The following is a 12,351-nucleotide window of genomic DNA, read 5'->3' on the forward strand; positions in this document are numbered from 1 at the left end:
GGGGCGCGACTGGGCCGTTTTTTCGTCGCCGGCGCAAATAAACTGCCTGGGGAGGCCGTTCTGGGGGCACGGTTGGAGATGCTCTAACCACCTGTATCGTCATGTATGGTTTGACCAATCACATGACCCAAATTGTATCTCAGTATATTTATGGTCTTTGATTATTATAAATTTTGGCCTTTTGCTAGAAAAAATGAAAGTTTGGCCGTATCCGAAAAGAAAACCAACTCGCAGCCGCGTGTGGCATAAAACTCGGATTAATTTGCCGCGTGCCATAAAATAAAATCTAGGGTTCATGCCGCAAGAACATTATAATATCCGTGTCTTCTGAATTTCACTGAGCTATTACGTGCGTCAAAAGAAAACAAATCTCATACTATTATTTTCTAATCTAAAGAAAATTTGTGATATCCACGCACAAAACGACGACGTAGAACAGTCCGAGCTTACGCAGCACCGTATGCCGGGCGAGCGCACGAGGCCTTCTCGTCGGCCGCCGACGACACCTCATGGCCTCCCTCCTCGCCTTCTCCTCCTCCGCCTCCGGCCCTCCGCCCAAACCCTCGCCGTCCCACACCGCTCCCCCTCCGCCCCCGGCTTCCTCCTCCGCACGAGCGTCGCGCTTCCGCCTCCTGCTCGCCCGCGCCGCCGCGCGCCGCGACCCCGAGCCGCCGCCGCAGGCCGAGAGCGAGAAGAAGTCGATTGCGGTGAGGACGGGGGAGCTGTTCTTGGGTCTGAGTGCGCTGTTCATCCGCGCGGGGAGGGGGACGGCGCCGGTGGATGAGGTGGAGCGGAGGGAGGGGGTGTTGTGGGAGCAGCGCCCGGAGGACGTGGAGGCGGAGCGGCAGCGGCGGGAGGTGGCGACAGCGAGCCCCGGGTTCAGCTTCTCAGCCGCCGGGCTTCTCTTCCCCTACCACCTCGGCGTCGCGCAGTGCCTCCTCGACAAAGGCTACATCACAGTACGCATCTTTATCCCCCACCTCATCGCCATATCCTCATGTGCATCCATACTTTCTGTACTGTATAGCTCGGACAAATAGTGATTTCAGCCATTGTTGTGCCTAGTGCCTACAAGCAATTGAGCGCCTTTTATGTTAAAAACATAAAATACATGTGGCTTGGCTGTGTCTTGATCTCATGCTACTTTGTACTAGGTGGTGGCAGGGCATGCGTGGTTATGCATGGGAACTAATATACCTGCGTGCTCATCACTTATATGTGAATGTGACTTAATTCCACATTTATATTCGTCTATTGTAGAAACCTTCTTATAGACTATTTCTTTTCCCTTTTTGGCATATGCATTAGGAAAGAACTCCGTTAGCTGGCTCATCAGCTGGTGCCATAATCTGTGCAGTGATTGCATCCGGGAACACAATGCAAGAGGCTCTTCAGGTGACCAAGATTCTAGCTGAAGACTGCCGGAGTAAAGGGACTGCCTTTCGCCTTGGGGTATGTCTTTTGTTTGTTTTTGTATATTACTCCCTCTGTTCCACGACACTTATTTTGGAACGGAGGGAGTATATGTTCAAGTATACTGAGTGCTGTATGGATAAATTGTGGTAAGGTAAGGGAGCAAATGACCTGGAAAAATGCTCGCAGTGAAGTATTTTCCTCTGAATTGATGAGTTGTGTTTTCTTTATGAATTAGAACCCTTGCATTGTTCTGTTTTGTGGTGTTTATCTGTTGAAGTGCAACATTATGAATTGATTATTAAAAAGATTAAGATGCTGCAAAACTGGATCAGTAGCATCAGCAGTGCATGACCATGAGACATGAATTATCATGAATTTTGGTGACTAAAATGGACTATGACAGAACCAATGTGGAGCGTCTGTTTGTTTACTATGTATGCATACACTGCTTTAATCCTTGAGCTCTTGGTTCTGTAAAATTAATCTAGTAAAAAAAATTCAAAACCTACTGAGCTATGAAAATTTAGCTCGTCAAGTTATATTTGTCATATATCATTGGGTGTCAGATGCCAACTCTTGACTCAAGTACCTGAACGTGTAAATTATAGGCAAAACTATGCGAGTCATGGTTTATTTATGACTAATTTTCCAACTGAGTTAGGAATGTGTTGTAGTATTATAGATTATCTCATTTTTCAAATTTTGGTTTGTTTGGTGTTTGCTGTACTTACTCAAGATTAAGTTCATGTTTTCATTTACAAACAAAGTAGTGGCATAAAAGGGTGATGAATAACCTGCCATCTTGTTATACGCCCTTAAATAAGCTGAAGATCAAAGATATTATGTCCAAGCACTAGTTCTTACTTGTATTAGCTGGTGAACTTTTACAGGTTTTCACCATGTAATCCTGTGCCCTTGTGCAGGCTGTACTCAAGGATGTTCTAGAAAAGTTTCTCCCAGATGATCTGCATATCAGGTGCAACGGAAGGATCCGTGGTAAGCTTTATACTATACAAGTGTTGTATCTTCATATTGTCTATGTGCATTTTCTGCTATTTTGATCTCTGGCAACTTAGCTTTTGGTCATTTTCAGAAAACTGATGTTCTTCTCATACAGTTGCTATTACTCAGTTATCCTGGAGACCTAGGGGCTTACTGGTCGACCAGTTTGACTCCAAGGAAGACGTGATTAATGCAATTATTACATCTTCATTTATTCCTGGGTGAGACTCATGCTAACCTTTCCTAACACTGCATTTGTGTATTTACTATTTAGTTATATTTTGCTTAATGAAAAGACGATTTCTCTGTGTTCTTATTTCAGATACTTGGCTCCCAGGCCTGCGACTTTATTCCGTAACAGGCTGTGCGTTGATGGGGGCCTTACATTGTTTATGCCACCCACTTCTGCTTCTGAAACAGTATATCTACAACTTCCTTTTGCTGTTCCTGCAACATTATTCTGATCATAAGCATTATTAGTGTCTTGCATGCTACTCCCTCCGTCCCATAATATAAGAGCGTTTTTGACACTACACTAGTGTAAAAAACGCTCTTATATTATGGGCGGAGAGAGTATATTTTTGGAATTTAGGGTACTTTTAGATACACAATTATCTGGAGCCTTGTCTTTCATTTATTTCTTCTGGGAGGAATTTTCTTCCTTTCTCCCAACAATGAGGACATCTCTCCTTCTGTTTGATGATCTGCCATTGCAAGGATGTTGCTACATGTGTTTGCCTCACAATATTGTTCTTTGCATATTCTTTCTCAAATACACTTGTTTATACTACTCTTTTATACTCATAACCATACTTAACTGAAATACTATCTTTATTTTGTGCCTTCCACACAAGCACTTCTCCGCCTTCATACAAGAGCACGGGCATAAGTTTGCCTGATATTCGTCCTCACTTGCGAGCTGGGGCTTCTGTTTGTACACTCTGTTACTCTGTTTTCAGCACCATTCACTGTCCACTGGTGGAACCAGTCTACTGTAGTACTCGGACCACATTTTGGTTTAACACAATGCTCATCACTGACTGGTATGGCTGTTAATGTAGGTTCGAATCTGTGCTTTCCCAGCTGGCAGACTGGGACTGCAAGGGATTGGTATTAGTCCAGACTGCAATCCGGAGAACAGAGCTACTCCACGACAGGTAGCAGAAATTCGCATGTACCAGTTCTTGCAACTATCCATGGTTTTGTTCTAAAACTTACCCTCGGTGCTCTTGAACGAATTCCAGCTGTTTAACTGGGCTCTGGAACCTGCTGAAGATGAAGTTCTAGACAAATTGTACGAGCTTGGGTACCAGGATGCAGCTGTGTGGGCTGAGCAGAACTCTCCTGAGTCAACTGTGAAGATTGAGCAGCTCGGTACAGATTGAGAAGGCCTGAAGCCCCGGACAAAGTGAGCATCTTGGTCCTTTTTAGTTTTGACGTAGACATCTAGATTTGTCCTTGTTTGGTTGAAATATGTCAATTATTTTGTTTGCTCAGAGGTTAGCAGCCTCTTGTAAATTTGTAATATAAGTGCACCTCTATTTTTGAAATCTACAGCCTCTTGGCTATAGGTTTTATAACTGCGCAATTATAACTACAACCACATGCTAGAGCTTAGTACTCCCTCCGGTTCTTTTTTTTTCTTTGGAAAAACGGTCGCAGTTCAAGTGTAGTAATAATAATACTTATTATATAGTAATAGCTAGGATATGAGCAGATTCCTTCAGAAGCATTTTCACATTATAAAATATTGAAGATTTTATAATTATGTTGTCTAATTTCACTTTGAACTAGATATTATGACATTGGGACACCTTGAACCGGGTTTTATTCATTTCATACCTTGAACCAGATTTTAGGTTCGTAACAGAAATGGTTGGTGAACTAATCTCGGTAGGTTTGAAGTTTCTACAAGAGGGGTAGCATGGCTCACAAAAAAAGGGGCAAGGAGAAGTTTTTTGACAGAATGGATACCTTTATTGACACTTTACCTTTTTCTTCTTCTTTTAAATGAGATCCATTCATGACATATTTTTATAAAAGAAGCCCACCCGAGTGAGGAACCAGAAATTAACTCCCTTTGCCACTTGGCTACAGCCTAGTTCTCATGGCTTAGATGATTTTCAAATTTTGTTATAAAATTCCAAAAGAAAGCTAGCAAGATAGGGGACGAGAAGGGTGATGCAACCAATCTGAGGCAACCTCTGCTCCTATATCAAACAATGCGTCTGGTCGACCTCAGGTTGCCTGATCTTCACAAATTGAAGGAGGGAGAGAAGCAAATGAGAGGAAGAAAAACGAGGATAAACAAATCCAGCAACAACAAACATCAAACATGCTACGACCGGTTTCCTACACATGCCTTGGCCCAAATCCGCACTCATGCAGCTGCCCGAACAATTTGGTGCCTAGCCCAAACGATTTGGGGCTAAGCTTCGATGGACCTTTAGTCTATAGTGTGTGGTCGCTCCTAGTGTCGACGGTCTGGTGGCTTGTCTGGGGTCGTTCAGTCTGTGCCCTAGATGATCCGACAATTTTCCTCAGGCTCTATGGCTACAAATATTAGCGCCTGACGGTCCGGCCAAGGGCCTGTGATGCGTCTAGGGTTGCTCTGGCCAGGCAGGGGATATTCCATTTGTCCTTTTCCTTGCTCCGAGTCCGTGTCTTGGCTATCTATCCTTGCTTGTTCATGTTCCTTGTCTTCAACCCTAAGCATACACAAGGTTCATGTGTTAGGCAGCCCACCATTACCCCTAGGCATATCAAGTGGGTAGTCATTGAGGAAAAGATTCACCTCATGTTGTATTGCGTTGGTTCACGCCCTCGGCATTGCATGGTCCAATTGGCGCTTTCTAGCTTGGCGTAGTGATGTACCTAGTTTATCATACCATCATCGAGAGTGAACAGATTTACACTGGTTGTAATTGAGCTCCTCCAAGTTGATTACTTGAGACATTGTGAGGCTTATGGTGATAGGTGAGTAAAGGGGCTTTCGTCGGATGTTTGGATCAATTAGTTTTATGCATTGGACATGGAAGAATTGTCATGCGGCATGGCACCGACAGTTCACCGACGTTGCCATGATCCAACCATCATACTTTAAGTACTCGAATAAGAGCATCTGCAGATTTGGCATTCTTACTTTGGAATGTCTGGCTCGTACAATGACCTCAATGTCCTGCAAAGATTTCCTCTATTTGCAAGACTAACTATCTGGAAAGCTCCTCCATGCAACATATTTGAAGACAATTTACATGCCTCGGAGGGCAACAATGGATCTCACTTTGCAATGTATCAAAGAAGTCGTTAAGTTTAAGGGAAGGACTAGGTGCAAGCCTCCCAAAAGGCCAATACCCTCGTTTTTGGGGAGTTAAGTTTAGCTAGGGAGAGGGCATAGAGAGTTGGCTGTCTTTGTCACGAGAAAAATTGGGGGTATAGCCTCTAATTTTTATTTCTACTACATTTAACAAGTTTAGTCTGAAGAGACCTTCATAATTACATCATACACAAAGACATATCATCCGGCCTGAAGTGAAGTCTCTATGGAAAAAAAAACTTGCCTTGGGTTCTAAATCCTAATCATGAGGCTCGAGACGGCCCTAGCTTGGAAGATCTTCTTATATGATGTTGCGGCATGTGTTGTCGCAGGGGTATGGGCAATCGATCGCCTTCACTTCGGCCCGGCCAAAGTACCAATCACCGACAGATTTAGCGATCCTCTGTATTTGCAATGACCACAAAATTTACATGAACTGTTAACGAAAGTGTAAAATGTGTAAATGCTAGCTGATGATACTTGATGTGTTCTACACTTCTACCTTGTTCTGAATGGTAGGGGTGCCATTCCAGGTGGCCGGCAGTTCGGACTGGCAGTGGGCGAAACACGAGTTTATGAAGAGCCCGTTGCTCTTGGAACCGGAGAAGCCTCTCACAGATGCCACCATCTGCTCCCTGAAATCTGCATATGTGAACAAAAATTACTTACTCCGGATTCGGGAGTTGTCCAGATCCTCACTTCACTGAAAGGAGTATTGTGTTTTGCCTATAACGCTAGCCGCGCAATGGCTTTGGTTCTAGTTATTCAATCGGTTAGGTTTCAAGTGACGAGTTGAATTGTTCTTTTACCTTGGAGGAAGTTTATCTGAGACGCATTGCAGGCGGAGCGGTTGAACTTGCAGGCTCGCCAGGCGCGGCTGGGGTCAGCTTTGCTTGGGGCCAGGCTTTCCTCGATCTGATTAAATTTCCGTCACATTTGCTAGCTCATTGCGAAAATCAATTACCCAAGATAAATCATCATTCATGTGTAGTGAAAATATCTGATTACCTGCCAGACGTCGTAGGCTGCGTTGAGCAAGAAGATGGGCGTCTTGATGTTGTCGATTATATTCTGAGGGAAGAAGCACTGCGGGCGTGCGTGCAAAGGATCAGTTGAGCGGCATCGACAAAAGAGAATTTTTAGTAACGGATGATCTTTCTTGCACGCAAATGAACAAGTAAATGAAGCACGCACGCACCGAGGTGGCGTCGAGGTGATCGGTGCAGGTCGGCGGAAGGTGCGGAGCCACTCCCTGCATGGCTACAATGTCGCCGTAGTAAGATCTCAAGCTGCGGCCCCCGGAGACATCCACGCTGCACGCAAACCATCCATCAGCTGGGTTGAGACTGTGAGAGCGACGGTGATGTATATATACTTGAGGAGGTAAATAAGTAGACGCACGCGTCGAGGAAGAGGCCTGCGTCGGCGAGGCACTTGACGGTGGTGCTTCGGCCGGCGAAGAAGGCGCCGAACTGGTCGCAGTGCAGTATCGCCGCCAGCCCACCGGCGGAGCAGCCCGTGAGAAGCGCCCGGTCGGCCGACGCCATCCCGATGGAGAGGAGGTGCCGGATGGCTTCCTCCCAGATCCGCTGCCCCCGGAAGTAGAGCCCGGTACCCTGCAAACATACAGAGAAGAAAGATCAGATCATGCGTGAAAATGTAGGATGATGATGATGATGACAGCACGGGTCGATGCATGAGGAGCTGACAAATTGTTGCGTGTAAAGAATCGACACGCACCTTGTCGAAGGCGTCGCCGGCAAAGGAGGCGCTGTCGCAGTAGCGGATCTTCACCCGGTTCCAGTTGTAGAAATCTGCATGGAAAATGCACATGTCGTACGTCGATGGTACTCCATACATTTCGTTCGCCCGAGATTAATGATGCATGAAACCATCTTTGCTTTTGGAGCTGAGAGAGACGGACCAGGATTCTCGGCGGAGCTGGCGCTCATGATGCCGGTGAAGATGATCTGTCTCTCCATGAAGTTGGACGAGCCATGGTGAGTCCTTGTCCGGAACCTGCACGTCCTCGCGTTGTTGCACCACCCGCCTCCCTGCACTTACCATGCAGCATGCATCGATCAGGGAAAATCATACATGCACCACTGTATAAGTGCGCCCGCGAGGCACCTCGAGGTTGACGATCCAGCTCTTGTTCCCTGCCCCGGAGCCCCGGTCCAGGTGGTAAGCGGCCGGCGTCCCATCCATGCACACTGCAATCGTAGATAGCAAATTAGTCTCGGTGTGTTGCACAGGATTTAAAGTAAATCAATACTGTGCTTACAGACGTGAGAAACACAGTTCAATAGCATATACCAATACTACTCAAAATTCTTAGCTAGCTAGGCTTGATTCTGACAGAGTAAATTGCTCAAAACAATCACATTTGTGGCTAGGCTAACGGATCGCCACCGCTTTTGTCAAAACCACAGGGGAAAAAAGTCAACTCCACGGCAAGTGAGTAACGAATAGAACTGACCACTACTTTCCATTTCCAGTGAGAAGGGGAAACGAAAAGATTGGGAGGGGTTTATCAGCCGCGCGGTGGAATGGAAGCAAGAACCATGCCTAGACCAACCTTCCACTTCCTCGACATTTTATTTGGGTCATTGCTACGCGTCGGTCGGGTGATAACTTTTAGTTATCCAACGCCTCCTTGACCATCAGATCAGCACGATCAAATGGCCCGCAGTGCATCCCTCATCTCGCTCATCCTTCCTTCCACAAAAAACAGCTTTGCAACATTGGCCATATTTCAAAAACATCAGCTAAGTTGCAATTCGCCTCGTGCATCCTCCCTTCACAAAAACAACATCACAAATCAACCATGTTTCAAAAACATCAATAGAGTTGCAATTCGGCAAGCTCGCGAAACCCGTGTCTCCGCAACATCAGCGATGTTTTCGAAACCAATGGTGAAGTTGCAATCGGGCGAGCCCGCAACACCCACACCTCTGCAACACCAATGATTTCAGAAACATCGACAACATAGCAATCTGGCGAGCTCACGGACACGTGTCGGCCTCTACAACACACGTGATGTTTTAGAAACACCATGGGTGATCGCTACCGCCTCTCTCTTCCCTTGAAGTAGTGTGCGGGCTAGTTGCAGCGCCATGCCCCGGCCTTGCAACATCGGTTGGCCGCCTCTTGAGCTCACCAGAGGAGCGGTGTGTGAGGACGAGGGAAAATAGAGGACTCGACGCGCTGGTTTGGTTTGCTTCGATGCTGACAATGAGGAGAGGGAAGACAATTCGTGACTTCTCTGGTGGGAAGGGGAACATGATAACGCACTGCGTGTAGGGCCCACGGGGCACTTGGCGTGCAAGGGAGGCGGCGGACACGAGGCTACAATGGGATCGTCGGGTGATTTGAAGCGTTTCTGAATATATTTTTGTCTATTTTCACAAAAGGCCCCACATATGGGAGTAGAGAAAAGTGAGCGAACATACGACCAACACAAAACCTTCAGAGATGGGAATATCCACACTCCAGACGGGCTTGACAGCATGGGCCCGCTGGTATATTCGGCGCCCCGGTCGCTGCTGTAGTGCGGGCCGGGATTCACCGGACGGCGCTCACCAGCCAGCCGCGGCGAGGGAGAGAGAGGGAGGCAGAGAAACGGCCCCGACAGCTGGATCTGAGTGCCCGCCGGAGACGCACTGGAGCGATCTCGAGGCTCGAGCGCAAGAAGCACAAGGGAAAGATGAAGAATGCATGCGTGTATTGTCGTGCCGTGCGCCACTGGATTCCAATTGCTCACAGGCATATGAAACTAACTACCGACCGGCGCCAGAATTTTTGCAGACAACTCTTGATAATCCACAAGACCAAATTGTCCACTCCCCTCTACACATCCGTAAACTTTTGCGCTCTCTAGCTAGCTATCAGCTGAATCGATCAAGCAGGTAAGATACCATTTCCCATAGCACACACCGAAAAAGGAGCAGAAGTCCCCCGCCAAAACTAAAAAAGAGGTGCAGATGAACAAGAAAAAACGAACAGTGGTTCACAGAACCATGCTTGGACTTGGAGTGGACATACCGGCGCCCTTCTCGACGGAGGCGTTGAGGAAGGTGATGGGCACCATCATGTCGGCGACCGCCGCCGCGGAACGTCGATGCGTCCTCCTCCTTCTGCCACCGCCGTTCGCCGCCTGCTCGTCCGCCGCCTGTACGCAGCTGCCGGCGATGAGGAGGACCAGAGCGAGAAGCGCCCACGGCCCGAAGGCACCGATCCTCGTCTTCACCATCGTATCAATGGACTGATGAGTAGAAGAAGCAAGATCGAGCCGATCGATAGGAAAATCCCAGAACGACGTATATTTAACGAGCGCATAGCAAGGGAGTGACGCACCTATATAGCTACACATAAATAACGAGTTAATCGAGCCAGATATATCCTAATCAATGAGGAAATAAAATGCCTCCAAATATGGGCGCGCAGTAGTGCATTGCTCCGCATATCCACATGACACAGACAAATCAACTGTGTTAATGGCATGCATGCGTTACATATTTGCCAGCGAACTATTTGGGGGGTGCAATTTGGGAGCTAACTAAGCAGTAGGAGGGAATCAAACAAGAGTTAGAGCATCTCCACTAGCGCCCCTAAGATGGTCCCCCGGGCCATTTTTTGAGCGCCGGCGGGCAAAAAACGCCTCACTCGGGTCCCAGGATCTCACTTTTCGCCGGATTAGACGAAAAATACAGCTGGCGAGCCCAGCCCACACCCAGGCCATCGGGGGGCATCTGGGAGCACCGGCGCTTTTTGTTAACCAATCTGATTGCCCCATGTCAGCCACCCACCCCCCTCTCTCCTCTCTCTCCTCTCTTTTCTTTTTCCTTCTGCCCACCCCCTCTCTCTCCTCTCATCTGCACGCCGAGCTGCACGCGGAGCTGGTCCGCGCCCGCCTCTGCGTGGCCGGGGCGGCCCGCGCCCACGTCCGCCTGTGCGTGGCGGAGCTCACCCGCGCCCGCCCGCCTGCGGGGACAACGAGTGTAATTTTTTTGACACCCAGGCTAAAATTATCGTCGGCAGCCTCCCAAGCGGCAAAAAAATGCCTTTTGAGAAGCTCAACGGCTGGAGATGCTCTTAAGTCAGGCACGCCACCCTGGCGGGCGAGAGGACATGAGAGAAGGGAACATGCGCGTGTACCGGCAGAATCCATCAGAGAGAGCGTAGAGACAGCGCGCGCATACGGCGACCGAACACGCGACAAAGCGAAAGAGGTAAACGGGCGCACGGCACGCGTGTACGCATCCATTTCTATTGATCGTCGTATATGCGTGTACGTTTTGCGTAGGTGCCGGTTGATTTCGATGGCTCACCGGCATCCGTAAATCGGGTCCGGCCGATTACAGTGTCAGTGTGCACTCGTTGTTACGGTAGTCCAATACCTTTTTCATACGATCAAACTTTGGCCGCGCTCCACTATCAGCCCACTATCATCAGATAACTAACGGAACAACAAAGATAAAGAGCATCAAGTGCAAAATGCAGCAAATTTTATAATCTCAGACGAGGAAAGTAAATCTATAAGAGCAACTTTAGCAGAGTCATCAGATTGGTCCTATCGGCATAATAACTATTAATATGATGATTTTGACCAAAATAAAAAGTCGACATATGGGAGTCGACGGTATAATTTATAGAGCTCGCCGAGAGTGACATTTCCAGGGAAACTGGTTTCTACCGGGTATCTAGCCGACGTCGGATGGTGTTGAGATTCAGATGTACTTCTACCGTAGTCAAACACACTGTTGGTCTCAAGTGTGTACGCGTACATAACGATACATATAGGTGCGACTGTGTACGAGTATAAGACGCCTGCCTGGCCCACACATTCAATTCAGTAGGAGGAAACCACGAGCAGCACAAACCGAGTTCATCATTTGCTTCTCACAGTTCATCAGCTCCAACTCCCATAGCTGTAGCTGTCGGCGTTCTGGGAACGGGGTCCCCAGACTTGCCTGCCTGCGGCCCATAGCGTGGCTAAGCAGCAGGTCGTACGGCCCATCTTCGTCAACAAGGCACCCAAGACCCTCGCGAGGGTCCAAGCCTCGCGAGGCGGACGACGCAAGACCTTCTTTGAAGCGGCCTTGCCAAGCGGGCTCACGAGGAGCGGAGATATCAAGGCGAGGCAAACCTCACGAGGCTCTCGTGACGTGAGCCATGACGAACGGTACCAGGCGGGCGCCGGTGCGCGCAGCGTCCTTATTTCCCTTTTGGTGCTAAGGAGGCCAGCGCAGGCGAAGAGTACCGAGGCATCAGGCAAAGGTTGCCATATTGGTGCGACAAGACCAAGACCAGGAGGACGGCAAGGCGGAGGTCATCGTGGAGCCCAAGACGGCGTCACCCCAGAGCTTTTCGCAGGCGAAGACCGCTTTTGTCAGGATAGCTTGTACTAGCTGTCCCCCTTCAAATTTGCCCGCCGTTGTTGGCTCCCTTCCCGCTCGATATTTGGGAAAAGGACCAGGGCCTATATAAGTAGAGCTAGCCACCACAATAGAGGCAGGTTGAACTGATCGAATCCTCACACCACAAGTTCACAAGCACAAGAACACCTCAACCTCAGGAGGCTGTTCTTCCCTTGTACTGTTCATCATCAGCCCAAG

At 48.2% G+C, this 12,351-nt stretch overlaps 2 protein-coding genes across 3 annotated transcripts; one reads left to right on the top strand and one right to left on the bottom strand.

The window, feature by feature from the left end:
* The first annotated feature begins 413 nt into the window (after positions 1 to 413).
* On the top strand, positions 414 to 4,035 carry LOC109764338 (uncharacterized). 2 transcript variants are annotated; one of them, XM_040399466.3, is made up of 8 exons: positions 414 to 959; positions 1,155 to 1,218; positions 1,358 to 1,452; positions 2,340 to 2,412; positions 2,534 to 2,639; positions 2,741 to 2,837; positions 3,480 to 3,575; positions 3,663 to 4,035. In XM_040399466.3, exons 1-8 carry the CDS (start codon positions 510 to 512, stop codon positions 3,801 to 3,803), a joined length of 1,122 nt encoding a protein of 373 aa, XP_040255400.1. In that variant the 5' UTR covers positions 414 to 509; the 3' UTR covers positions 3,804 to 4,035. The 2 variants fall into 2 exon arrangements, with proteins under 2 accessions (XP_040255400.1, XP_020178766.1); XM_020323177.4 differs by lacking the exon at positions 1,155 to 1,218 and having other exon boundaries at positions 418 to 959; positions 1,309 to 1,452.
* A 1,793-nt stretch (positions 4,036 to 5,828) lies between these two features.
* On the bottom strand, positions 5,829 to 10,476 carry LOC109764337 (pectin acetylesterase 3-like). The gene is made up of 10 exons (XM_040399464.3): positions 9,779 to 10,476; positions 7,865 to 7,947; positions 7,659 to 7,788; positions 7,475 to 7,548; positions 7,136 to 7,350; positions 6,933 to 7,047; positions 6,743 to 6,820; positions 6,544 to 6,649; positions 6,237 to 6,376; positions 5,829 to 6,137 (listed from the first exon to the last, which is right to left on the bottom strand). The coding sequence occupies exons 1-10, from the start codon at positions 10,104 to 10,106 to the stop codon at positions 6,036 to 6,038; spliced, it is 1,371 nt and encodes a 456-aa protein (XP_040255398.1). The 5' UTR covers positions 10,107 to 10,476; the 3' UTR covers positions 5,829 to 6,035.
* Positions 10,477 to 12,351: the final 1,875 nt, after the last annotated feature.

Source organism: Aegilops tauschii, chromosome 2, assembly GCF_002575655.3.
Source record: "Aegilops tauschii subsp. strangulata cultivar AL8/78 chromosome 2, Aet v6.0, whole genome shotgun sequence".
Lineage (NCBI taxonomy): Eukaryota > Viridiplantae > Streptophyta > Magnoliopsida > Poales > Poaceae > Aegilops > Aegilops tauschii.